The sequence below is a fragment of the Urocitellus parryii genome, chromosome 1, assembly GCF_045843805.1.
Source record: "Urocitellus parryii isolate mUroPar1 chromosome 1, mUroPar1.hap1, whole genome shotgun sequence".
NCBI classification, from domain to species: Eukaryota; Metazoa; Chordata; class Mammalia; order Rodentia; family Sciuridae; genus Urocitellus; species Urocitellus parryii.
The window spans coordinates 258,447,453-258,471,413 of record NC_135531.1 but is presented as its reverse complement, the minus strand read 5'-3'; the positions used below and the strand labels follow the sequence as shown (position 1 = coordinate 258,471,413).

General features: G+C 38.1%; 1 protein-coding gene across 1 annotated transcript in view; it reads left to right on the top strand.

Annotated features, from left to right (window-relative positions):
* Positions 1–8,365: 8,365 nt before the first annotated feature.
* Acadl (acyl-CoA dehydrogenase long chain) overlaps positions 8,366–23,961 on the top strand; it is a 30,132-nt gene continuing 14,536 nt past the window's right edge. The window contains exons 1-6 of the mRNA XM_026403342.2: positions 8,366–8,881; positions 12,476–12,631; positions 14,788–14,925; positions 16,693–16,857; positions 18,967–19,033; positions 23,221–23,385. Coding sequence (XP_026259127.2) covers positions 8,601–8,881; positions 12,476–12,631; positions 14,788–14,925; positions 16,693–16,857; positions 18,967–19,033; positions 23,221–23,385 — 972 coding nt within the window. The 5' untranslated portion in view covers positions 8,366–8,600. The remainder of the gene's footprint in view (positions 8,882–12,475; positions 12,632–14,787; positions 14,926–16,692; positions 16,858–18,966; positions 19,034–23,220; positions 23,386–23,961) is intronic.

Sequence of the window (23,961 nt, the reverse complement as noted above, 5' to 3'; positions counted from 1 at the left end):
AGATTCAGGTTAAGGTGCATCCATTGACTGATTACTCTGTTCTTCACTGACATTTCAGTTAATAAAACCATGCCTTAGCATCTGCTGAGGCCTGTAGTCACAGCTGCTCAGAATGCTGACGAAAGAGGATCACTTGAGCCCAGTAGTTTCTGGACAGGCTGGATAACACAGTAAAACTCCCCCCCCCCCACCGAAAGTCATGCTTGTAGAACTCATTCCTGCCAAATTCCTGCAAAGTGAATATTTCATAACTCAAAGTGTTATGAAATATTTAGCGTTTTGCCTAAGTTATCTGATAGTTCCTTTAAACTTGCATATCACTTTAGCATAGACAATTCTTTATTCAGAAATATATTTGTTTATACGTCCTTATTTCATAAGAGGAAAACAGTGCACCATCTTAACCAAATGTGGTAAATTAACCTTGCTAATAAAAAAAAAAACAAACCAGTATCAGGACATTCTGATATGGTATAGTGAAAGGGACACCACATTTGTGCATTGATTCTGCCACTAAGAAACTTAAAAAAAAAAAAAAACCTAAGTTATTTATACAAAGTATAAAATTATAAAATACTTAGCCTTTCTCTTTTTTTTTTTTTAAGAGAGAGTGAGAGAGGAGAGAGAGAGAGAGAGAGAGAGAGAATTTTTTAATATTTATTTTTTAGTTCTCGGCGGACACAACATCTTTGTTGGTATGTGGTGCTGAGGATCGAACCCGGGCCGCACACATGCCAGGCGAGCGCGCTACCGCTTGAGCCACATCCCCAGCCCATTAGCCTTTCTCTTTCGAAGCTGTCAATGTTATAAGTGATAAAGAAAAAAAAGAAACTAAAAATGAGATTATAAAGGCAACTTGGAACTTCACCAAGTTAAAGGATACTAGAGGGACATGAAATAAAATATCTTGTGGGCACTGAGGATGTAACTCATTGTTAGAGTGCTTTCCAAGTATGCACAAGGCCCTGGAGTCCAATCCCAGCACCAAAAAAAAAAAAAAAAAATCCTGGGTGGGATTCTGGATTGAATTTCATTGTCATGAAAGGATATTATTGGGATACCTGTTGAAATTCTGATACCTCTACTATGAATATTAAGAGCATTTCTCGCCAGGCACAGTGGTGTACAACTGTAATCCCAGAGGCTTGGAAGGGAAAGGCAGGAGGATCGTAAGTTTGAGGCCTGCCTCGGGAATTTAGCAAGACTGTGTCCTACCAAAAAATTTTAAAAAGGGCTGGGGATGTAACGTTTGATCCCCAGGATTGCGGAGCATGGGGGACTTTTCTTTGGGGGCGTGACACATACAACTTATTTTCAAATAGTTCAGAAAAGAATGTGTATATGGGGCAAAATGTTAGCAATTGAGAATCTGAGTAAAGGGCAAATGAGAGTTAGTTGTGCTATATTTGCATCTTTTCTCCACATGTGAAATGATTTCTAAATAATAAGTTAAAACAATAATTTGATGAAATATTGATAAACTGAAGCTAAGTTGCTCAAATAAACATTTAATTTTAAAAAAGAAAAGCATATTTAAGAAGAGATAAATGTGAAAAATAACAATTGTATGTTAAAAGGAACATTCAAAGCTTATGATTCAAAGAGGTGAGGCAAGTATTTGAATCAGTTATCTCATGTTTTCATACTGGTAAAAGTTTATATATTATTTAAGTAAAGTATAAAATAGGTTAAAACACACAAATAAGGTTTCCTTATCTTTTATATAAATGCATATTATAATGAAACCTATCTCTACCCAAATCACTAATTACTTCCTCTGACATTAGAAAACTCTGTGTGTGTGTGTGTGTGTGTGTGTTTGTGTGTGTGTGTGAGAGAGAGAGAGAGAGAGAGAGAGAGAGAGAGAGAGTATGTGTGTTATTGAGGATTGAACTCAGGGTCTTGTACATGGTAGGCAAGTGCCCTATCACCAAGCTACATCCTCAGATGCCAAATGCCAATGTCTCGGCTTGGCACAGAATCACGAGCCACCACACAGCTTTGTAGGTTCAAACAGCAATTCTTTATTCCGAATCTCACACCAGCCTCCACACACGTTCAGGGGCAATCCCCATCCCCCGCACAATTCACGTCCTAAAAATTTTCTCTCCATGAGAACTCAGGCAGCAGGCAGGCCCTACTCCCAGCAGGAATAATCTTCAACCTCCAACTTCCCTAAAACTCCTATTGTCACGCCCTAAACCCAAGGACTGGGATACTTCCTGCAGAAATACACCCTAATCCTGGATCCACCCTGGTGATTGAGCAGGGTCACCTTTCTCAAACACACAAGCAAGGTCGCAGCAAATTTCCAAGGCAAGTCCATTTAACATGGGGTACGCTGGCAAGGATTACGATGCGTCATTCCTACTTGGTAATGGCTCTCAGCACTCAGACACTTTTTAATTTTATTTTGAGACAAGGTCTCATTAAGTTGCCCAAGACTGACCTTGAACTTGGGATCCACTAGCCTCAGCCTTCTAAGTAGTGGGGATTATAGGCATGTGGGAGTTCTTACATTACTCTATTTCCTAGGATGTTGAAGTAATTCCTACAGTCCCTAGAGAAAACTTGCCTATGTCATCTACCTGTGTAGGTACCCCTGGCCCTACTCTCAGATTTAAAACATGGCCTCCAACATCAGAAAATACTAAATCTCAAATATGGCCCCCACAGTTCTGCCTGGACACTACCTTAGTAGATCTGAAAAATCTCCAGTGGAGCCAATTATTTAAGTGGGAAAAAAATTCTAGCTTTTGTCTATTTGATTATAGAAGGTCATTGTTAAGAGTAATCATTCCTGGAAAGAGGAGAGTCTTTTAAGAATGTAAGGGAAGGAGAATACAAACAGCTAACATTATGTTATGTACTGAGCACTGTGCCATATACTTTACATTAAATATTACTTCCAGTGAATTTAGGGGAGATTGGTGGTTCTCACACTGTAAGGGTACGGTGCGAAACGTCGGAGGGAGAGACCACCCAAGAGACTGACTCCATGCAATTGGCAAAAGGGGATTTATTAGGGATCCATTCCAGCGCTCTGGGGCTCCGTGTTTACTCAAGAAGGGAGAGCAGCCCAGAGCCCCGAGCAAAGGTCAAGCAGAGCTTAAGTACACTTTTTGGAGAGGGCAGTGGGCTTTGCATACATCAGAACAAATCATCATGAGGCACGGGGAAACTGAACAACAACTCTGAGACGTGATTGGCACATTCATTGGCGGGAACAGGTCGGGCGAGGGTGATTGGTCATTCGTAAGCGGGTTACACATTCAAACTGATTGGTTCGGGCCCTGTGACGAACTGCACAGGGCCCTAGGCTAAATGGCCAGTAGGGCGTTGTTTTAACTATCTCAGGAATTTCAGGTTCTGGGTGTAACAGAGGAATTTAATAATACCTAATTGTCGCGACCCCTTGCCCGCAAGGAAGACGCAACTCAGGAATCTTCTTTCAGCAGTTTATTCAGGTCCTTGATACTTTTTCTTCTTTCAGCTGTTTATTCAGGCCTTTGTATTGACATGTCTTTTAGCTTCTACTGCTACTCCTACTACTACTTCTACTGCTACTCCTACTGCCACTACTACTACTGCTACTACTACTGCCACTACTCCTACTGCTACTACTACTGCCACTACTACTACTCCCGTGTGCCCCAGCCTTAATAAAGCAGATAAAGCCCCAATGCACAACTGCCACGTGGACTTTTCTCATAGGGTGCCAAGTCACAGCGTGCCAACTCATTCTGATAAGGAGTTGTTTGTCACAGACTACAGGGGAAACCAGCGCCATCTTGTAATGGCGGCCACAGTTCACAGAAATGGCTCACCACACCTAATCTTTTACATTCAAGCTTTCCAGCTTAGAAACTTTACCCTTTTGGGGCTGGGGATGTGGCTCAAGCGGTAGCGCGCTCGCCTGGCATGCGTGCGGCCCGGGTTCGATCCTCAGCACCACATACCAACAAAGATGTTGTGTCCGCCGAGAACTAAAAAATAAATATTAAAAATTCTCTCTCTCTCTCTCTCTCTCTCTCTCTCTCCTCTCTCACTCTCTCTTAAAAAAAAAACATTTAAAAAAAAAAAAAAAAAAAAAAAAAGAAACTTTACCCTTTCAACACTTTGGTGTGTAAGAAACACCTCTGAGACTTATTAACTATACAGAATCCTGTACTTCATCATCACATACTCTGAACAACAAATACTGTTACGGTAGTGATTCTCAGATCACACTAAAGTGTATGTATTATTTTTCCCAGAGTCTCAGCAAGACCATGCAGCAGAAGTATCCTATGGTATAATATGAAATATATTTGGTTTTTGTCCCTGGTTTCTGTCAGAGAAGACTTAAAATTCTTAGTGTTTTCAGAGTGATGGGAGGTGTCTTTAGGTTTTTCACTATGAGCCCCTGTTATAATACCTTGGTTTATACTAATGAGGAGACAGGGTGGGGCTCTACATAGCCCAGAATGAGACTGGTTACCAGGAAGTACAAGTGATTGAAGGATTGATTAAAGAGTTGAAACTTTCTGCTCTGTCCATCACCCTCCAGGAAATGGTAATGCAGTGGAGATTAAGATGTATAAAACAATGAAATTTGATGAGCCTCCTAGATGCCAAACATGTGGAAGTGTTGGGATGCCAGTGGGCTAGAGAGAATATGGAAACTCTGTGTGTCTTCGTTAGCATGGCCTTAGGCCTGAGCCTAAGCAACTCCATTTTAAAAACTCCAGTTTGAAACCTGCAGTTTCACCAGGCACACCCACAGAGCCCTCCATAATGGCCACAAATAAGTTACTTCCCCTCACCATGATAAATAGAGTGAAGCCCCTAGTAGGCTGTCCTTGCCTGATAAGAGGGAAAGGTGAGAAGATCAGGGGGGAGACCACCAGACCAGATGTTTCTGACCCCAGGGTAAATGATGTCCCTGAGAAATACTTGGTAGCTGATAAAGATTGAAAGGGGGGGTCAAAAAACCCCAAAATTTAGTATAAATAATAGAGCAAATGAACAGGGATTCAGCGGCCGACCGCCGAAACAAGGATGCACTCGAGCTGGAGAGCCTGATGAGGACCTGACCTCCCATCACTTGTCATCTTTTCCTGAGCCTCCGCGTGATCCTCACTGCTCTCAAACTCTACTGCCTCCTTTGAACCTTGGTAAGAGCTGAAACTTCTCCCTACGACCCTCTCCTCAACAGGTCTTCCACTCTACACCAGGAAAAGCCTGTCTTGGTTCCAGACCTGATCACCGAGGTCTGAGTGAGTGTGCATCTGCTGGACATAAAGCCTAAGGCTTAAGACTTTTGAACTTAACCTGCAGAGGAAATGTCTGTCATTAGCCTATCATGATTAAGTGTGTTTTGCAGTGCTTAGAATTAATCTAGAATTGTTTACTGTGAATTAATTAATCTAGAATTCTTTGCTGTGAATTATATGTATTTCAGTGCCTAGCATTAAGGATTGTCGTTTTCTTGATTAAGAACCTATAGAGTGAAATTGTATTGAGTAATTTGAGTGAATAAAGCATTGAAAGGGGCAGAAGCACGTGGACATTCTTTATTTCTCCCCCGACTGCATACGTCGCAATTTTGCCCCCTCAGGACACCTCTCTACCCCTGACCCCAAGGTAGAATAGAAGAAATAATAGGTAGAAAAGAGACACAGAGGTAGGACAAGGAAATTAATTGTAATTTAAAGTCCTACTACTTTCCAGGACTCTCATTCCCCAAGTCAGTCTTTTTCTGAGGCCTGTCACACCCATGTTTCTGGAAAATCTATAAATCTTAAAGTTAATCATAAATTTTCTCAGTTATAATAATCAACTTTGTGTGCTGTTAATTAGCCCACCAATTAATACACTAAGCAGAGCAAAGATATTTTAAGAAAGCTATAATTTAGGGGACTTATCAGTGTTATCTATGATTAGATGATGAAAACCATCTCAGCTTAAGGATCCTGAGAACTACCAGACTGATGTCACCCTCACATACCTTCCCAAGCCCACCCCTCACCAAGTTTCCTTTAAAAAAGGGGTCTGGGACCCCCAAACTCATTTCTCACTCTCAAGATGACCCACATTTCTCCCTCAAATGTGTATTCTTTGTTTTGTCTCAAAAGACATCTCTCTCAACATAGCCCATGTTAGATGCAGGACAGGCTGAGTAAGCTGTCTGCAGGGCTTGCCAAACAAAGTTAACTGCAGGGTGACCTGGCCACTCAAACCCTCTGTCTGGTTCTTTATCACCTGTTTGCTTCAAGCCCAAACGCCCAAGCCCCCGCTCAAGGCTGAGCACTTTGCCCCCCCTCCCCGCCCTGCTCAAGGCTGAACACTCAGACCACCGCTCAAGGCCAAGAACTTAACCCCCTTGTCCCAACAAGGCAGCTTGCAGGCCCAGAGACCCCATTAGATTTGGGCTACAAAAACTCCCCCCTGCCGGGCCGCTCTTTCTCTTGATCTCTCTCTTGCTCTCTCTGTCTCTCTTGTGCGCTCTCTCTCTCTCTCTCTCTCTCTCTCTCTCTCTCTCTCTCTCTCTCTCTCTCTCTCTCTTTCTCTCTCTCTCCTTCTCTTTCTCTTTTCTCCTCTGTTGCACTACTGCAATAAAGATCTCTTGGTCACTCTGAGTGTTGTGGTCACTTTCCTTTCAGCCCATATTCTCCCTTTCACGTGTATCTGCTTTCCCAAATAAATCTGTCTGTGCCTCTACTGACACATGCAAAATTCTTTTCTGTTACATATGTCAAGGACTCTGCTGGTACTGAGTTAAATTACCCCTCTCTCCTGGAACTCCTCAGGACACTTTTCTGGAGACATCTCTTCTTTGGTGACACACCTACCCACCCCTTGTTCTCTACATCTTACCCAAATGGCTATTGCTTAGTAATATCTTTTATTATAATAAAGTGGTAAACACAAGTTTATTTCCTTGTATCTATGAACTATTTGACAAGATTATAGTGTGTGTGTGTGTGTGTGTGTGTGTGTGTGTGTGTGTTATGGGAACGTTGCTTCTAACTGGTGGTCAGAAACACAGGACACAACCCAGTGCTTCCAGTTGGGTCCTGAAATGAAGGCAGTCTTGTGAGATTGAGTCAACCTGCAGGATCTGACAGTGACAGAATTGAATTGAAGCAATTGGTGTGTGCTAGAGATTTCTCAGTATGCAAGGAAACATGCCCACATAATTTTTTGACCAGAAATGGTAGAGTGTGTTGAGGATAAGTAGAGAGAAAAAAAGCTTTTTAAAATTTTTTACAGATCATTTTTTGCCCCAAATGGGCAGGGTACTTGATCAGTTAACTATCACCTTGAAGGACCATGATTTTGGTTCTATGAAGCTAGTAAATACTCGGCACAATGTCAGGGTTGAGGTAGTGATGGAAGATTAGCAAGCCCAGAATTCTGGCTAGAGTGATGGGTTGATGATTCCCTGTTCTCCCCCTGTCAGCTAATACTATTCACATACTTCACGTGTTTAGAATTAAAACTTTGTTTTTAAATTCCTTCTTTATATCTAACATTAAGTTAGTTGTTGACTTATCCCTCCCACCTTCACCCATCCCTACTAGGGATGAAGCTCCAGGGCCTTGCATGTGCTGGACAGACATTCTGTCACTGAGCTACATCCCCACCCCCAAGTTGTTGATTTTTAAGAGAAAAATTTTTTTTTTTCATTTCAACCATTTCAGGCCCATGGTAACTGTCTTAAAAAGGGCCTCAATGTTCTGCTTCACTACCTTAGAAATCACTCTGAACATTCTTTATGGACACCTTGGGGATGGGGTTGTGGTTCAGCAGAACAATGCTCTCCTAGCACATGCAAGGCACTAGGTTCAATCCTCAGCACCACATAAAAGTAAATATAATAAAGGTATTGTGTCCAACTACAACTAAAAAACAAAACAAAAAACCTTCAGATACTTTCTATTACACACACACACACACACACACACACACACCTCAATAACTATGACATCATTGAGATGAAACATGAATTATTTAACAGTATTGATGACTTGAGTAGAAAGGAAATGGCAAGATATGAATTCAAATCAAGAACTACTGGAAAGTCAGGCATGGTGTTCCATGCTTATAAACCCACTACTTAGGATGCCTAGGCAGAAGCATATCAAGTTCAAGGCCAGCTGGGCAAAATTAGAAATTGATCCTGTCTAAAAATTAGAAACAAAAAGGGCTGGGGATGTAGCTCAGTGGTAGGGCATCCCTGGGTTCATACCCAGTAACAGAAAAGTAAGCAAAAAACCTTCTGGAGAATCGAGTTAAAGTTGAATTTTTATTTGTATATTGAATCTATTTTCATTTTCCCTACGAATTAGCCATTAATTTTTGTAAGAAAAAAGTAATAACAGCTTGATTCTTTGAAAACAGTGTTTAAATAGTTGTCTATGTGAAGCAAATTAACTTCCACTATTACGAAGTACATTTCATGTACATTTTTGCAGTTCTGTGTTCAGGGGCTTTTGGAGACTCCCGTTTCGCCCAGCCCATCGGTTCGGGATCCTCCAGCCGCCCAAGGCCGGGAATGGGTGCTGGAGGCCCGGGAGAGCCCAGGGACAGGGCGGTGCTCCTAGGGCAGCTCCTTGATGCCGGTGGCTCCGGAAGTGCGCGCGCCCAGCCTTTGTCGAGGCGCCAGTGAGGTGTTGTGGAGCTCACTGGAATCGTGCAGTTGGCCGGTCCAGCGGAGAGTCCGCCCACCCGCAGTCCTGTCACGCCCTCCCTGCGGAGGGCGCAGAGGAACCGCCGAGTCGCGTCCGTCGCCCCTGTCGTCCGCCCCTTACTGTCCCGCCATGGCCTCACGCCTCCTCCTCGGGTCCCTGCGCGTCCTGGGCCGATGCTGCGCGCCGCGCCAGTCGCCCGCCGTAAGGTGAGTGCTGCAGGGGTGCGGGGCGGGGGCCACGCCGCCCTTCTCGGGGTCTTGGAGGGGATGGCATCCCCGGGCCGGCCCGCCGCGAGCCTGGGACGAGCGGATGGGCCTGGTCCCTGGCTCCTAGCGCGGGGTCGCCCCCTCCAACGAGCCGGGGAAGATTTCGCCAAATGCGCGTTCCGGAGCCCTGTCTCGCCCGGCTGGTCCCGCGGCCTCGGCGGGACCCGGAGCTGGAAAATGCAGTTCGGATGCTCCCGCAGCCGCGCTGCGACCTTTGGCCTAGTTAGGACTGCAGCGTGTGACAGCCACCTGATAGCGAACTTGGGACCATCGCTCAGCCCGTGGCGACGCGGCGGAAAAAAGTGGCCAGGGCCAGTAATCCAACACAAATGACCTGGCGAACTCCCCATCAGACAAAGAATCAGCTTTAGATTTATTAGCAATCCGTCAACTAATTAAATACAGAGGGATTATTGAAGGAGCTTCTAAGTGGCTCAGTGACTATTAAGGTGGTGTATTATAATAAGATCAAACGTTTAGGACACCGTCTGATGCATAAAATGCATTCATTGGATAAACAAACTGAGCACAGAGGATTCATTATTTAATTAGGGTGAGAGGGCAGGTAAATGGTCTAATTACTACATTGTTTGGAAGTAAGGCACTCTGCTGCAAGACTTAATGCTTACGGTTCAGGAGGCCTCACCGAATTGGCCACTTTAGTATACACATACTTTTCTAAGTTCAACCCCAGAACATCATACTAGAGTAACCCTGAAATTTTTGGTATCAGGCCTTCTTTATGCTCTTAAAATTACAGGACCCCAAAGATCAGTTCGCTATTTTAGTTGAAGTATGGGAAGAAAGTCTATCCTTACAAAGGGGATATTAGAAAAGGAAAGACTTGAGACACTCTTTCATTCATCAGACTATAGTTTTAGTGTAACAGACTTCTTAAACTTATATGTGCATATACATCACTCAGGGATCTTGTTAAAATACTCATTCTGATTCCATAGGTATGAAGTTAGGCCTAAGATTGTGGATTTATAACCAGCTTTCAGTTGTTGAGGGGTGCGCCCGTGGAGATTATTTGCTTTTGAAAATGTAAATGAGGCCGAATTTACGGAGCCCAGTCTGGAAGGCTAGTAGTTTATGGCCCTAGTAAAACAGAGCCTCTTTGAAATCGAAAGCAACCTCCTGAGAGCTGCTTTTCTACATATGTATATTCCTTGCCTTTTGTCTACTGTGCTTCCTTTTATAAAAGTTTCAAGGCCCTTGTGTCCCTGAAAATGTAATGTTTTGAACAACTAATAAGAAAAATAGTAAAAAATGAAAATGAAGATTTAAGAAAGAAAAAGATCTCTTCTATCTTCTTGAGAGCCGGCTTTGAATAACCTGTTTTGCTCACCAACCAACCAGTCTCCCAATTTTTGTGGAGGGTTGTGAATGATAAAGCCTCTTGCTCCTATTTTCAATAGGGGAGAAAAGGTCAATTTATTTGGTAAAGGATAAACTTGCTGCTAAGTGTTTTGATTTCTTCCCACTATGTAGTCTCTCTTGACCACCTGGGCCGACCTCAACATCTTTATTTTTTTCTTGGCATTTCTTTTGCTTTCATGTGTCCTAGTGTATTTTACTTGGAAAAGATTTCCTTAACATAATATAGGATATAAAAAATTAAGATCCAATTGAACTTGAATATAAATTGTCTTTACTATTATTTACAAATGATTCAGTGTTTTAATAAGGCAGGAAAGAAGAAAAAGAATATGTAGAAAGAAAATGTATAATATTTACTAAATTAAGAAAATAATTTTAAGTTTCTTCAAACCTTTCCCAGCCTGTCACTCTCCAAGCCAGTCTCACTTCAAGGCCTTTCACCCTCAAGTTTCTGGGAAATCATAAATCCTAAAGTTACTGTAAATTCACCCATTTATGAAAATTACCTTGTGCATTGTTCATTAGTCTACCAATAAATAGTTTACATAAAGACAGATAGGACATTTTAATAAATCTATCATTTAGGAGACTTTCCAATATTATCTATGGGTCAGATAATGGAGACCACATCAGCCTGTCAGACTGATGTCACCCTCACATACCTTTCCTAACCCACCCCTCATCAAGTTTCCTTTAAAAGAAGACCTGGGAACCTGAAAACAGGTCTCTCGCTTTTAAGGTAGCACATATTCTCCCTTGAATGTGTTTTCTTTCCTTTCCTAAATAAGTCTTTATCCCTCTACTGACACTTGCTGAAATTCTTTTCCTTCAACACTGGCTCTGGGTCCAGCCCCACTCCCTCCTCCAAGAGCTCCTCCAGACCCTCTTCTAGAGGTATTTCTTCTTTTGTGACATGAGCTGGCTTATTTTTTCCCTAGAAGAATCCCAACTATGGATAATCTATATGGACACATATATACTTATAGTTTTATTTTTAGTGGCAAGAAATTGGAACCAATCATTTCCCCTGGAGGGATAAAGTAAATTTTAGTTTACTCAATGCAACATGACAGTGGTCTGTAAGGACCTTTCATGTTCTGGTTTTCTTTTGTCTCTGCCTTTATAGAAATATTTTCCACTCATTCCACTGTAGCCACACTTGGCCTTCTTGCTGTTCCTAGATTACACCAGACACCATCCAGATTGAAATAACCTAAATGTTAACAAGCAAGACTGATTACTAATAGTATATTAAGCTGATTTACTGTAACTCTTAAAGATGATAATTAGGAAGGCCTTAGTCATATTTTAATGTCTAGTTAAAAGCTCTTTAAAAAAAACTTTAAGTCTACTTATCACAAGAAATAGTTCTTTTCTAGACAAATACTTTAAAAAAATTTAAAAAGCAGAGTCCCACTAAGGAAATTTAATAGGAAACAAAAACATGTTTGGATAATCTTTGAGTATATGATACAAGTTTTTTATATGTGAGCTGGAAAATGTTCAAAGGAATTCACAGATTTTCAAAATTTCTTCCAGAGGGGAAAAAACCTTAAAGAAGATTGAACTAAAGGAACTGTAAAGAGCAGTCTCATTTTAAGTTTGGTGGATGGGGTGGGGTGGGATGGGGTGGGAAGAGAGGGGAAGGATTAGTTCCTGAAGGTCTTGAATAATCCTATACAAATCCTTGCAGAGACTGGTGGGCATTTAATATACATTTGGTTTGGCTCTGCATTGTGGTAATAACATCAACACAGTTTATATCTTATGTACCAGCCATTTAAAATGATGGGATTCTGGATAAAATATTAATTTTGGAGGGTTTGCATTATTTTAAACATTGCATATGGTGTGAAAACGGTATTATTATATTGTACTGTTTGCATTTTACATTATTTAATCTATGTATCTTGTGATAACACTATATTTTACCTGCGGTGAGTACCAGGTGTTATCCTCTTTAGAAATTTGGAAGTGGAGACTGAGTTGACTAATGATAAATTGCTTCTTAATTCCAGTGAGGTAGGGGACATCCTATGAAAAGTGGTGATGCTTTAAAGTGTCTCTAGGAAAGCTATGTTGTTCAGTAGCATTAATTTGGCTATGAAGAGTAACAATTCATTTACTTTTTCTTAATGCATTTTTTTAAAGATGTTCTCATTCTGGAGGGGAGAAACGTTTGGAATCTCCTTCTGCTAAAAAATTAACAGATGTAGGAATTAGAAGAATCTTTTCTTCAGAGCACGACATTTTCCGGGAAAGTGTAAGGAAGTTTTTTCAAGAAGAAGTGGTTCCTCATCATTCAGAGTAAGCTCACCTACCTTCATGTTTCAATGTTATATAAAAGCGCCAAATAGGGGTTGGGGATGTGGCTCAAGGGGTAGCGCGCTCGCCTGGCATGCGTGCGGCCCGGGTTCGATCCTCAGCACCACATACCAACAAAGATGTTGTGTCTGCCGAGAACTAAAAAATAAATATTAAAAATTCTCTCTCTCTCTCTCTCTCTCCTCTCTCACTCTCTCTTTAAAAAAAAAAAAGCGCCAAATATGAAAATAACTATTTCCTAGAATGTTGTATATTGTGCAGAAAAAATAATGTCAGTGCTTTACTAACATTTTTATTGTTCTTCACCATAATCCTGTAATATCCTAGGATTCTTAAGTTTATACCTTTTTAAATGATTTGTGCTTTTTTTGTTTTGTTTTGTTTTTAAGATAGGTTCTCACTGTGTTGCCTAGGCTAGTCTCCTGAATCATGGAATCAAATGATCCTCCCTTCTCACCCTCCTGAGTATCTGGGACTACATGAATGTGCCATCATACCTGGTTATCTTAATTTATTTTTTTCTTCCCCATAGTGCTTAAGATAGAGCCCAGTGCCTTGCCCATGCTGGGTAAGTGCTCTGCCAATGAGCTACATTTTTTTTTTCTGTTGTACTGGGGATTGAACCCAGGGCCTCATATATTCTAGACAAGAGCTCTACCATGGGAGCTATATCCCCAGTCTTAAATGAATTTTTAAATGTATAACATACAGTTCAATAGTGAGAACATTCAAAAATTTGAAATTTACTCAAGAAAAGTATTTTTTGAAAACTATGGGTAAATAGCAGCAAACTGCTAGTCCATTTCATATTCTTTCTTTTTCTGCTTTTTGAATGAACTAAAGGAAAGCTCAAAAGGCCAGTGGAGTACAAATCTTGGTAGCTGATCAGCCACTACCTCTGAGCTACATTTCCAGCCCTCTTTAAAACTTTTTTGAGATAGGATCTTGCTGAGTTGCTCAGGCTGGCTTTGACCTTGCAATTCCCCTGCCCTACTCTCTCCAGTCACTGGAATTCAGACATGTGCCACCATACCCAGGTTTTATATTAATACTTTCTTGGTTATAATGACCAAAATTAGCTAAACTCAGAAGCTGTGACTGGTCTGGTGAAAAGCAATCAGCTTCTTGAAGATAAAAGAAATAAAACATACTTAATTCTAGGAGAGTCTTCTTTTTTCTTTTTCTTTCTTTCTATTTTTTTCTTTTGTACCAGGGATTGAATCCAATAGCACTTTACCACTCAGTACTATTTTTAATTTCCAAACAAGATCTTGCTAAATCGTTGCTGAGGGTGACATTAAATTTATAATCCTACTGCCTCAGCCTCTTGAGGATTACAGATATGCACCACTATACCTGGCTTCTTTGCTGCTTTTCAATTTTGTTTCACAACTATTGTTGAGAATGCCTTGAAATAAAGATAATAGAGTTGACAAATTTTGAGTGGAGTACTCAAATAACCCATATCTTACTAACTGTATCTACCACTTAAAAAAACACAAAAATATTTTCACATTTTTTTTTCACTATTTCTGACTATCCATGGTTTCCTTACTATGCTATTTCCATTTTTAAAGAAGAAAAGCTAGGGATGGGCCTTTAGCAAGTTTGAGGCCCTCCAGTCGGGTGGGGGTGAGGGAGGAGATGGCACAGTCTTCTCAGAAATTCATTTGACAGATAGATCTATGCTATAAGGTGCTTCTGCTTTCCTGTCATTCCAATTTGAATGTAATGAGGTGGTTTCCTCATGTCAGCTTTCATATGCTATAAATTCAGGAAAGATGCAGAGAATTGTCTTTACAAGACAGGTTAGGCAGATTCCCATGACTATATGGCATAACTAAGCTTGCACGCTGCCAGCACCAACCAGCAAAACTGTACTCGTGAATTTCAGTGGGTATATTTTATAGGTCGAATAAATGGTGAAGAAAGAAGGAAGAAAGTGCCAAATATGAAGAAGTAAGGAAGAGAAAAAGAAGGAGAAATGATAAGTAGAGTCCAGTTACAAATAGAAGGGTATGACCAGTGTGCACAGTTAACCTTAAACCAAGGATGCATTCCTGCACAAAATTATTCAAAGTGTGGCTATTTAAATAATTTGAAAGAAATCTATCTGATTTTTAAATATTTAATTGCAGATGGGAGAAAGCTGGAGAAGTGCCCAGGGAACTCTGGGAAAAGGCTGGAAAACAAGGGCTGCTTGGAGTCAATATTGCAGAGCAGCATGGTGGTATTGGTGGTGACTTGTACTCCACAGCTATTGTTTGGGAAGAGCAGTAAGTATGGAGACATTTGAAGTTGAGTCATGTTTTGAGTGTTCATTTTTTTTTCAAATGATAATAAAAAATGCTTTCTGATCTTCTGGGAAGATTGAAAATTCAGTGTAAACTGTGAAAGATTATGGCACTTATACTATTCTGCATTTCTTTTTTGGGGGTGGGTGGGTAGAGCTGGTAGCAGGGATTGAACTCAGGGGCACTCAACCACTGAGCCACATCCCCAGCCCTAGTTTATATTTCATTTAGAGACAGGGTCTCACTGAGTGGCTAAGTTCCTCACTAAGTTGCTGAGGCTGGCTTTGAACTCATCCTCCTGCCTCAGCCTCCCAAACTGCTGGGATTATGGGCATGTGCCACTGTGCCTGGCTCCTGTGCATTTCTTAAATGTGGGAAATCAGAAAATCCTCTTTTATGTTGTTGAAATAGGTACTGTTGAAAGTTAAAGAGTTAATTTCTGGTTGGCTCATAGGGTTATTTTTTCCTTTTAAAAAGATATTTTAAAGAGAACAGCAGAATGGAAAATTATTATCAAGTACACTAGAAGTCTAATATATAAGAACACAGGTTTCAGTTAAAATGGACAAAAGATTTGAAGGAACATCTTTATAAAAAAATGAGTTAGGTTTTTTTTTTTTTGTAGTTGTAGATGGACTTGTTTATTTTTATGTGGTGCTAAAGACTGAACCTAGTGCCTCACACATGCAAAGCAAGTGCTCTGCCACTGAGCTACAACCCCAGCCCCAATTAGGCTTTTTTAAGTGGAAAAAGTTTATCCTTACTACCAACCAATTGTAAATTAAGTTAACCTGGAGGTATCATTATATATATTTACAAAATTTATGAAAATGAGAATTCTTATCACATAGTGTTGACAAGTGGTAAAAGTGGCATATTCATATACTACTGGTGACATTATAAGGGGATTTAAAAGGTAAATATATGTATAAAAAGTAAAGATGTTTTCACTCTGATTTAGAATGGCATTTGGGGGAATTTATCTGAAAAATAATTTAATAGGAAAAAATAGAAGCTACATTCAGAAATCATTATCATGTTATATCATAATCGCCAAAATTTTGAAGCAATTTAAATCTGTAACAGTGAGATAATGAATAAGAAAATCATGGGACATAAATAATTTGGAATATTTCACAGCTTTTTAAGATTATAATAAAAAAACTAAGTTAAAAAGAGGATTTTTGTTATGTCATATAATTTAAGAAGAAAACAGCAAAGTAAAAAATTCATAGGGACTACATCTACATTAGGATATATCCAAAGATAATTTTCCATAATAAAAATAGTTGATGTGTTAGGGTTATACAATTGTAGGTTATCAGTAATTTATTTCTTAATTCTTTAAATAATTATTTATTGAGCTGTTAGAACACTGTTACTATTTTAGAACCAACAATAAAAAGAAGAATAAAAACAACATTCAGGAAGGTCATAGGTTTATGAGGAAACAGGCTGTTTGCACACAACCTACCACACAATCAAGATCTTTAATACTGGGGCTGGGGATGTAGCAAGCTCGCCTGGCAAGCGTGCGGCCCGGGTTCGATCCTCAGCACCACATACAAACAAAGATGTTGTGTCTGCCGAAAACTAAAAAAAAATAAATATTGAAATTCTCTCTCTCTCTTAAAAAAAATCTTTAATACTTTGTAGTTCCAATAGTCATTTTTAATTGAAAATTAAAGACATTAAGAGTAGAACAAAATAACTATCTTATGTTTTTAATACTTTTTTTTTCTTTTTAAGAGCATATTCAAATTGTACGGGGCCAGGTTTTAGTCTTCATTCAGATATCGTCATGCCTTATATTGCCAACTATGGCTCAAAAGAACAGATTGAGCACTTCATCCCCCAGATGACAGCAGGCAAATGTATTGGTGCCATAGCAATGACAGAGCCTGGTGCTGGAAGGTAAGTCAACCTTCATTTGGTTTTAAATTCTTGGAAGCAGTGCCCTAATAACAAACATTTTCTTAGTATGTTTGGCTCTCCATATTTGTCAGTTCTGCATCCATGAATTCAAATGACCTCAAATCAGAAATACTCAAAAAAAGAAAAAAATTGTGTCTGTACTGAACATGTACTTTTTTCTTGCTACTGAGCTACATCTCCAGCCCTTTTTATTTTTTTATTTTGAGACAGGATGTTGCTAAAAAAATTGCCCATGCTGGCCTCAAACTTGCAATCCTCCTGCCTCTGCCTCCTGAGTAGCTGGTATTACAGTAGCCCAGCAGAAAAGTCTTTAATAACTAAAATTTAAGGTAAATACTCAAAGAGAATACATTAGTTTCCTGTGGCTTCTGTAGCAAACTACCACCAAAGTTTATGACTTAAACAACAGAAATGGATTCTTTAAACAATTTGGAAGACCCAAAATCCAAAATCAGTATCATTGGGCCCCAAATTAGTTAATCAGGAGAGCCAAGCATCCTCCAGAGGGCATAGAGAAGAATTTACTCCTTGTGTTTCTACCTCCTGGTGGCTCCTGGTGTTCCTTGGCTTATTGCCTTTGTGATCACGTTGCTTTCTCCTTTTCTGTTTATGGAATCTTCCTCTCTCAGTCTTTCTCTCCTAAGGACGTTTGTGATTACATTTACAGGTCATCCAGATAATTCACTATAATCTTCCCATCTCAACATCCTTAAGTTATACTTTTCCATATAAAGCCACATTTATAGATTTTAGGGATTACAACCTGATATTTTAGGGGTCATTCATTATTCATCCAAATATAGAGTTATAAAAAAGAAAATGTGTCCTGGAGTATAAAAATATAAAGACCACATAGAAGAAGAATCAGAAAAATTTCATAATATATGTGGACTATTTTTTCATAATGCTAATCACTGTAGGTTTTTGAAACCTAAATTTCTAACAATAGAGGATTGTTAGTTAAAAATCATGGTAAATTCACATGATGATATTCTTTGTAAATAAAAAACCATTGGATATTATTATGTATGGTTCCAATTTTACAAATAAACATTTATAGATGTGTCTAAATCTATGGAAAAATAATTGCAAGGATGTATTTTTAAAATGTTCAGGAGATAAATTTATTTGTTAAATACATTTTCTTTGGAATACTGTCTATATTTCTTCATATTTTAATTAAAATACTGTTTAGATTTTTTAAAAATTCTACTTTTAGAGCAAGTTTGTTACAAGAAACAGCATTTTAGATGTAGTCTTTTTTTTGGCAGTATTTGCTTTTGGGTATTGAATACCGGGTCTTATATATTGCTAGGTCAGCACTTTACCATTAAGGTACAACCTCAGCTATTTTTTAATTTTAAAACAGAATCTCACTACATTGTGATCCTTCTGCCTCAGGGTTCCAAATAGCTAGGATTACAGGAGTGTGCCAGCACATCTGGTGAGAAATAGTATTTTTAATAGCTAAATTCTTTATGAGAAGAAGTAGAGGAAGGAACCAAAGTATATAAAGGTAGGTAAAATATATTGTGATACATAATTTCAAGAGTGAGCCAATTTGTGGTTTTGAGCATTGTTGGGCTTTTATGTACTCTATGAAGTTTGGCTAATTTATTTAATTTTTGTTTTTTTGCTGTGCTGGGAATCAAACCCAGGGCCTTGATATACTAGGCAAGTGCTCTACTACTGAGCCACATATCCAGCCCAAGGTTATTTAATCTTAATCATACATTCATTCATAGAACGACTAGAATATAATATATTAGACATGATTTTTTAGTTCAATTGTGTGAACATTTCTTATATTAAGATTTTTAGGGGCTGGGGATGTGGCTCAAGCGGTAGTGCGCTCACCTGGCATGCGTGCGGCCCGGGTTCGATCCTCAGCACCACATACCAACAAAGATGTTGTGTCCGCCGAGAACTAAAAAAAAATAAATAAATATTAAAAATTTTAAAAAAAAGATTTTTATAATGGCATATCCAGTTTGAATGATCACATTGTGTATATACTTATATAATAGCATTTGTCTAATTTCTTTTTTACCCACTGATGAATTTTTTTATCTTTTCTTTCAATTACAGTGACTTACAAGGAGTAAGAACAAATGCCAAAAAGGATGGAAGTGATTGGATTCTCAATGGAAGCAAGGTGGGTAAAGAGGGACTTCTCTGACCCTTCTTTCCAGAGTCATGCCATGGGTAATGATGTTATTATGTAAGGATTCACTTAGGAATTGTTTACTTAAATATTTGTGAGGTAGAGAGAAATTTACAACTTATTTACATGACACAAGATCTATGGTAACCCATCTGTGTTCCATGCTGCATGTGTTCTTAAAGATACCTCAAAGGTGGTTTTAGCTTCCAGACAGCTCTTCTCAAAAATGAGAAAAGTGGGAAAGTTAGGTTTATATTACCCCAACATGGGACAGACAATAGCTGAACTTTATAAAAGACTGGGTAAAAAGCTTTCTGATAAATATCAAAAAGAGTTTGAAAGATACCAGATCATAGAATCCTTTTCAATCCTATGTACAGATTTAGAGAGCTCCTCTAAACAGGATCACAGATGGCTCAAGAGCAAACATATCTCTTAGAACCTATCGTTCAGGGAAAATGATACCTAGAATTATGTCTGGTATATACTTAGTATATATTTTTTGTTGACTGAGTATTAAGTGAAGAAAAAATATTCATTTTCTACACTGTTCTAAGAAGTCTTGTTGAAAATATGTTCCAGGGTCTGTTGAAAGTGAGTTTTTCTGTGTTATTTTTGTTTGTTTGGTGCTGGGGGTTCCAGGGCCTCATACATGCTAAGTATGTCCTCTGGTACTGAGTTATGTCCCCAGCCCTATTTTCTTTACTAAAATTTTTTTTTATTTCCAGTTAGTTTTAGTCTAATACATTTTTCCTTTCCTTTTTTTTTGGGTACTGGGAATCAAACCTCTGACTTCACACTTGCAGGGTAGGCATTCTGCCACTGAACTCCAGTGAGCTATATATCTCCAGCCCAGGCTGATACCTTTATATTTACAAAGTCAAATATAATCATAGCACTGTCAAATTCCTAAAAGTTTCTAAATGATCTCAATTTCTGTACTTATATTATCAGAGACTGGTAACAATTGTGAACCAACATCAGACTGCAGACCAAATTTTGAGCAACCAAGTTCTAAGTAACATTCCATAATCAAGTTTTATAATTACTATGCAGAAAAATAATACCAGTGCTATTAAATAAATTTGGAAAGTATGCATAACTTCTCTTTGATATGCTGATATACATTATGAATCTCTAAAAATTGGATACAGTATGTTTTGTATCCTAGGAAATTTTCTTTTTATAGAATGTTAAGAATCACTGATTTATTCAAATATACTTTAAGAGATATTAGTCTAAATTATTCATGCTAAGGATAAGAAACAGGTGCTAATTTCAATATATAATCAGTTAATACCCTGCATACAGAAAGCTGTTTTGAAAGAAAAGTGGGGTATTTGGTCAAAAGTAGAATGGGAACCACATTTGTTATGACTGGATTTCTAAGCAGGCCCAATCTGCTTAGTTACAGTCTTCTGTGGGAACCACTTAGGAAAGATACAACTGACTGTTTCAAAAACTGAATTAGGAATAGTAAAAAGGTAAAAAACAAGTAAAAGTGAAGAAATGAGTAAGCAGATATAGTACATTAGAACTAATATGCAGTCACTAAAATGTCAACACTGTTTTTTAAGTATATATAATTGTTATGTTAACATTAAATGAATAAACAGAATGCACATATAGAATAATTTTAATAATAAGAAAAGAGATGAGAAAGGAAATTCCTAATGGTACTTATATTATGGACTCTGAATATTTTTCTTTCTTTATAACTACATCCTATCTATATAGCATCTACAATGAGCTTATATTATACTATAAGCATTTGATTAAAAAAATTACATCTCTCATTACAAATAATGCCAGTCCTTTTTGAATTTTTGATTTTCATAATTAGGAAATTTTAAAAAAGGCCACCAACAAGAATTATCTTACAACTTTCTTAGGAAGGGAATGAGTCATGATGGAAATACTCATATAAGTTTAGGTGACTGTACAGATGGTTCAGAATCTATTCATCCTCTTCTGAAATTACCTCCAAAAATAACTTGGAAACTTCACTTGATTTTACCAATCTGAGATCAGAGTATACAAGTGAATAGTTTCTGTCCTATGAACTGTTCCTTTTTTTCTATTCCATTGTTTATTTTTAGAATATTTAGTTTTCAACTCTTGGATTCAAAACAAACAAAAAATTACTCAACTATGTCAACTACATCAAATGGTTACTATTATTGTAGAAAGATAGGAAAATTTGGAGACCTTTGCTAGGAATAAGGAAGTGATGGAGCCACATTGTTGAAAACAACAGTTTTCCCATCATTTATAGAATCCTTTTGGAGAATGCATGTTTCAAAATATATTCAAAGAACATCTCTGAAGGCCTCTTACATGCCCAAAACTACTAGCTGAGGATAGACATATTAATAAGAAATGGCCAGGCGTCCTAGTAGGGAGGGATGAGTGTCTTTTATTTTTGTGTCACCAACAATCACACCACCACTGCCTTCATTTACTATCATATAGATGACAACAATATAATTTTCTCATTTCCCATTATTTGAATACATCAGCACTATGCATTTTAGAGCACAGATCTTAGAGAACCATGGACATTAATTGATAAGAATAAACATCACCATTCTATACCCCTAATATTTTGAAGAGAGAAATAAAAGCAGATCATTTGAGTAAGTATGATAAACACTAAGATGCTAGGTAAATTGATGGTGCTATTAGAGCACTTAGCTAAGCTGGGGAATTTAGAAGACTTTTTGAAAGATATGATGCCTGAACTCAGTTCAAGATGAGTAGAATTCATCCTAGCTGAATTTATTCTGTAGCATTTTAGGAGATATACAAAGGTTCTTGAAGATGATAGGATTAGGTTGCCCTTTAGAAAGATCCCTTTGTTTTTATGATGGATTACATCATAACTACAGAGGGTTCAATTGTAGCAACTTGTGCAAGAATTACATGGATTACATGATAACTACAGAGGGTTCAATTGTAGCAACTTGTGCAAGAAATGATAAGAACTAGAAAGAAGGTAATGATAATAGAAGTGAAAGGAGGGGAATAGATTTTAAAAGTTTTAAAACGGATTAGAAAGAATTGGATTCTGAGGGGCTGAGGTTGTAGCTTAGTGGTAAAGCACTGGGTTCAATCCTTAACACCACTTGAAAGCAAATGAAATGAAGATATTGTGCCCATCTACAACTTAAAAAAAAAAAGAAAAAAGAACCTGGTGTCAAGTTAAATGTGAAGCAAGATGATAGCATGATTTATTGAAACATTCATTGAGATAGGGAAACAGGTTGACATTCAGGATTGGATAGGAATTTGGAATAGGAAGGCATGTGTTCTACCCAGGAGTCTTCAGGTGGAACTGTCCAAAAGCAGATAGGTATAAAGGTCTAGATCCTATCAATAAATGTGTTTTAAATAAAGATTTGGCTTCATTAGCATGTAGTGAATGACTAAAGTGAAGAAAGTGGTTGAGATGACCCAGGAAAGATGTAGAATGAGGAGATAATTATTAATATTTTCCCTGGTTATATTTTGTTTTCTGAATCAATATCTTTGAATAATCCCTCCTATTTAGTTATTTTTTCCTTAATGATTATCTCTTCCTTCTTTAGGCTATTTTTTAAAAAGTAGTCTATCTATTAAAAAAAAAACATAAAAATTAGGCTTTTTCCAGAAGTGATAAATCTGGGAGTATAGATATTTAATAGTGTAATGCCAGTTAGAGCAGATTTCCTTTTCTAATGGGTGGCTTCCCTCTGACATTCAGTATATACCATTTTAATAGACAATTTGGTTTATTATAAAAAACACAATCTCTTCAAATTGTTGTTAATATTTATAGTATTAAGAAAATGCAGGGGCTCCGTGATAGAGTACTCACCTAGCATGCCTGAAGCACTGGGTTTGAACCTCAGCACCACATAAATATAAAATAAAGATATTGTGTCCACCTCAAACTAAAAAATAAATATTAAAAAAAAAGAAAATTCATATGTTTCATTCTTTGAAGCATTGGATAATTTTTCCTCTGCTCTTTAACAACCTCGTGTATGAATAATCAACCCTGAATGTATTGATATGTAGAGAGAGGTATGAAGTATGTTCTGCTTGTTCTAGTCTTCTTGAATGTGCTCTCCCTCAATCATAACTTGAACATGGACCTCAATATTGCAGAGCATTGTAGTGTACTTGGGTTTTTACAGGTATTCATCACTAACGGCTGGCTAAGTGATGTTGTGATTGTAGTCGCAATCACAAATCGTGAAGCTCGTTCTCCGGCCCATGGCATTAGCCTTTTTCTGGTAGAAAATGGAATGAAAGGATTTATTAAAGGACGGAAGCTACATAAAATGGGATTAAAAGCCCAGGTAAGTCATGGTATAAATTTTATTCAGATAATAACTGAGGTTATTATCATTGAAAATAAGATATATAGAGAATTACATGTGGTACAATCACAACTGCCTATCTGAATTTCTAAAATGTTTTTCAAAAATGGTAGTGGAGATTCATTTTCAGTAATGCCACTGTATCTCTTTCTAGTATTCAGCAGTGGGAATGAATTAGGATATTTTGAAAATCTGATTTAGAAATGGCAAAATTAGAGCTGAACATGGTGGCACATGCCTGTAATCCTAGTTGCTCAGAAGGCTGAGGCAGGATTACGAGTTTGAGGCCAACCTGGGCAACTTGACAATACCCTGTCTCAAAATTTTAAAAACAAAGAAAAAAAGGACTGGGAGTATAGCTCAGTGGGCATGCACAAAACCCTGGATTCAGTCCCCAGATTTATTAAAAAAAAAGGAAATGGAAAAATTAACTGCATGCTTTAATAAACCAACTGCATGAAAATTACTGAAGAAAATTATGAAGAACAGAAAATATTTTTATACACTACCAAAGAAAATGTTTTGCTTAATAAGTATTAGAAATTTCCACTTCAC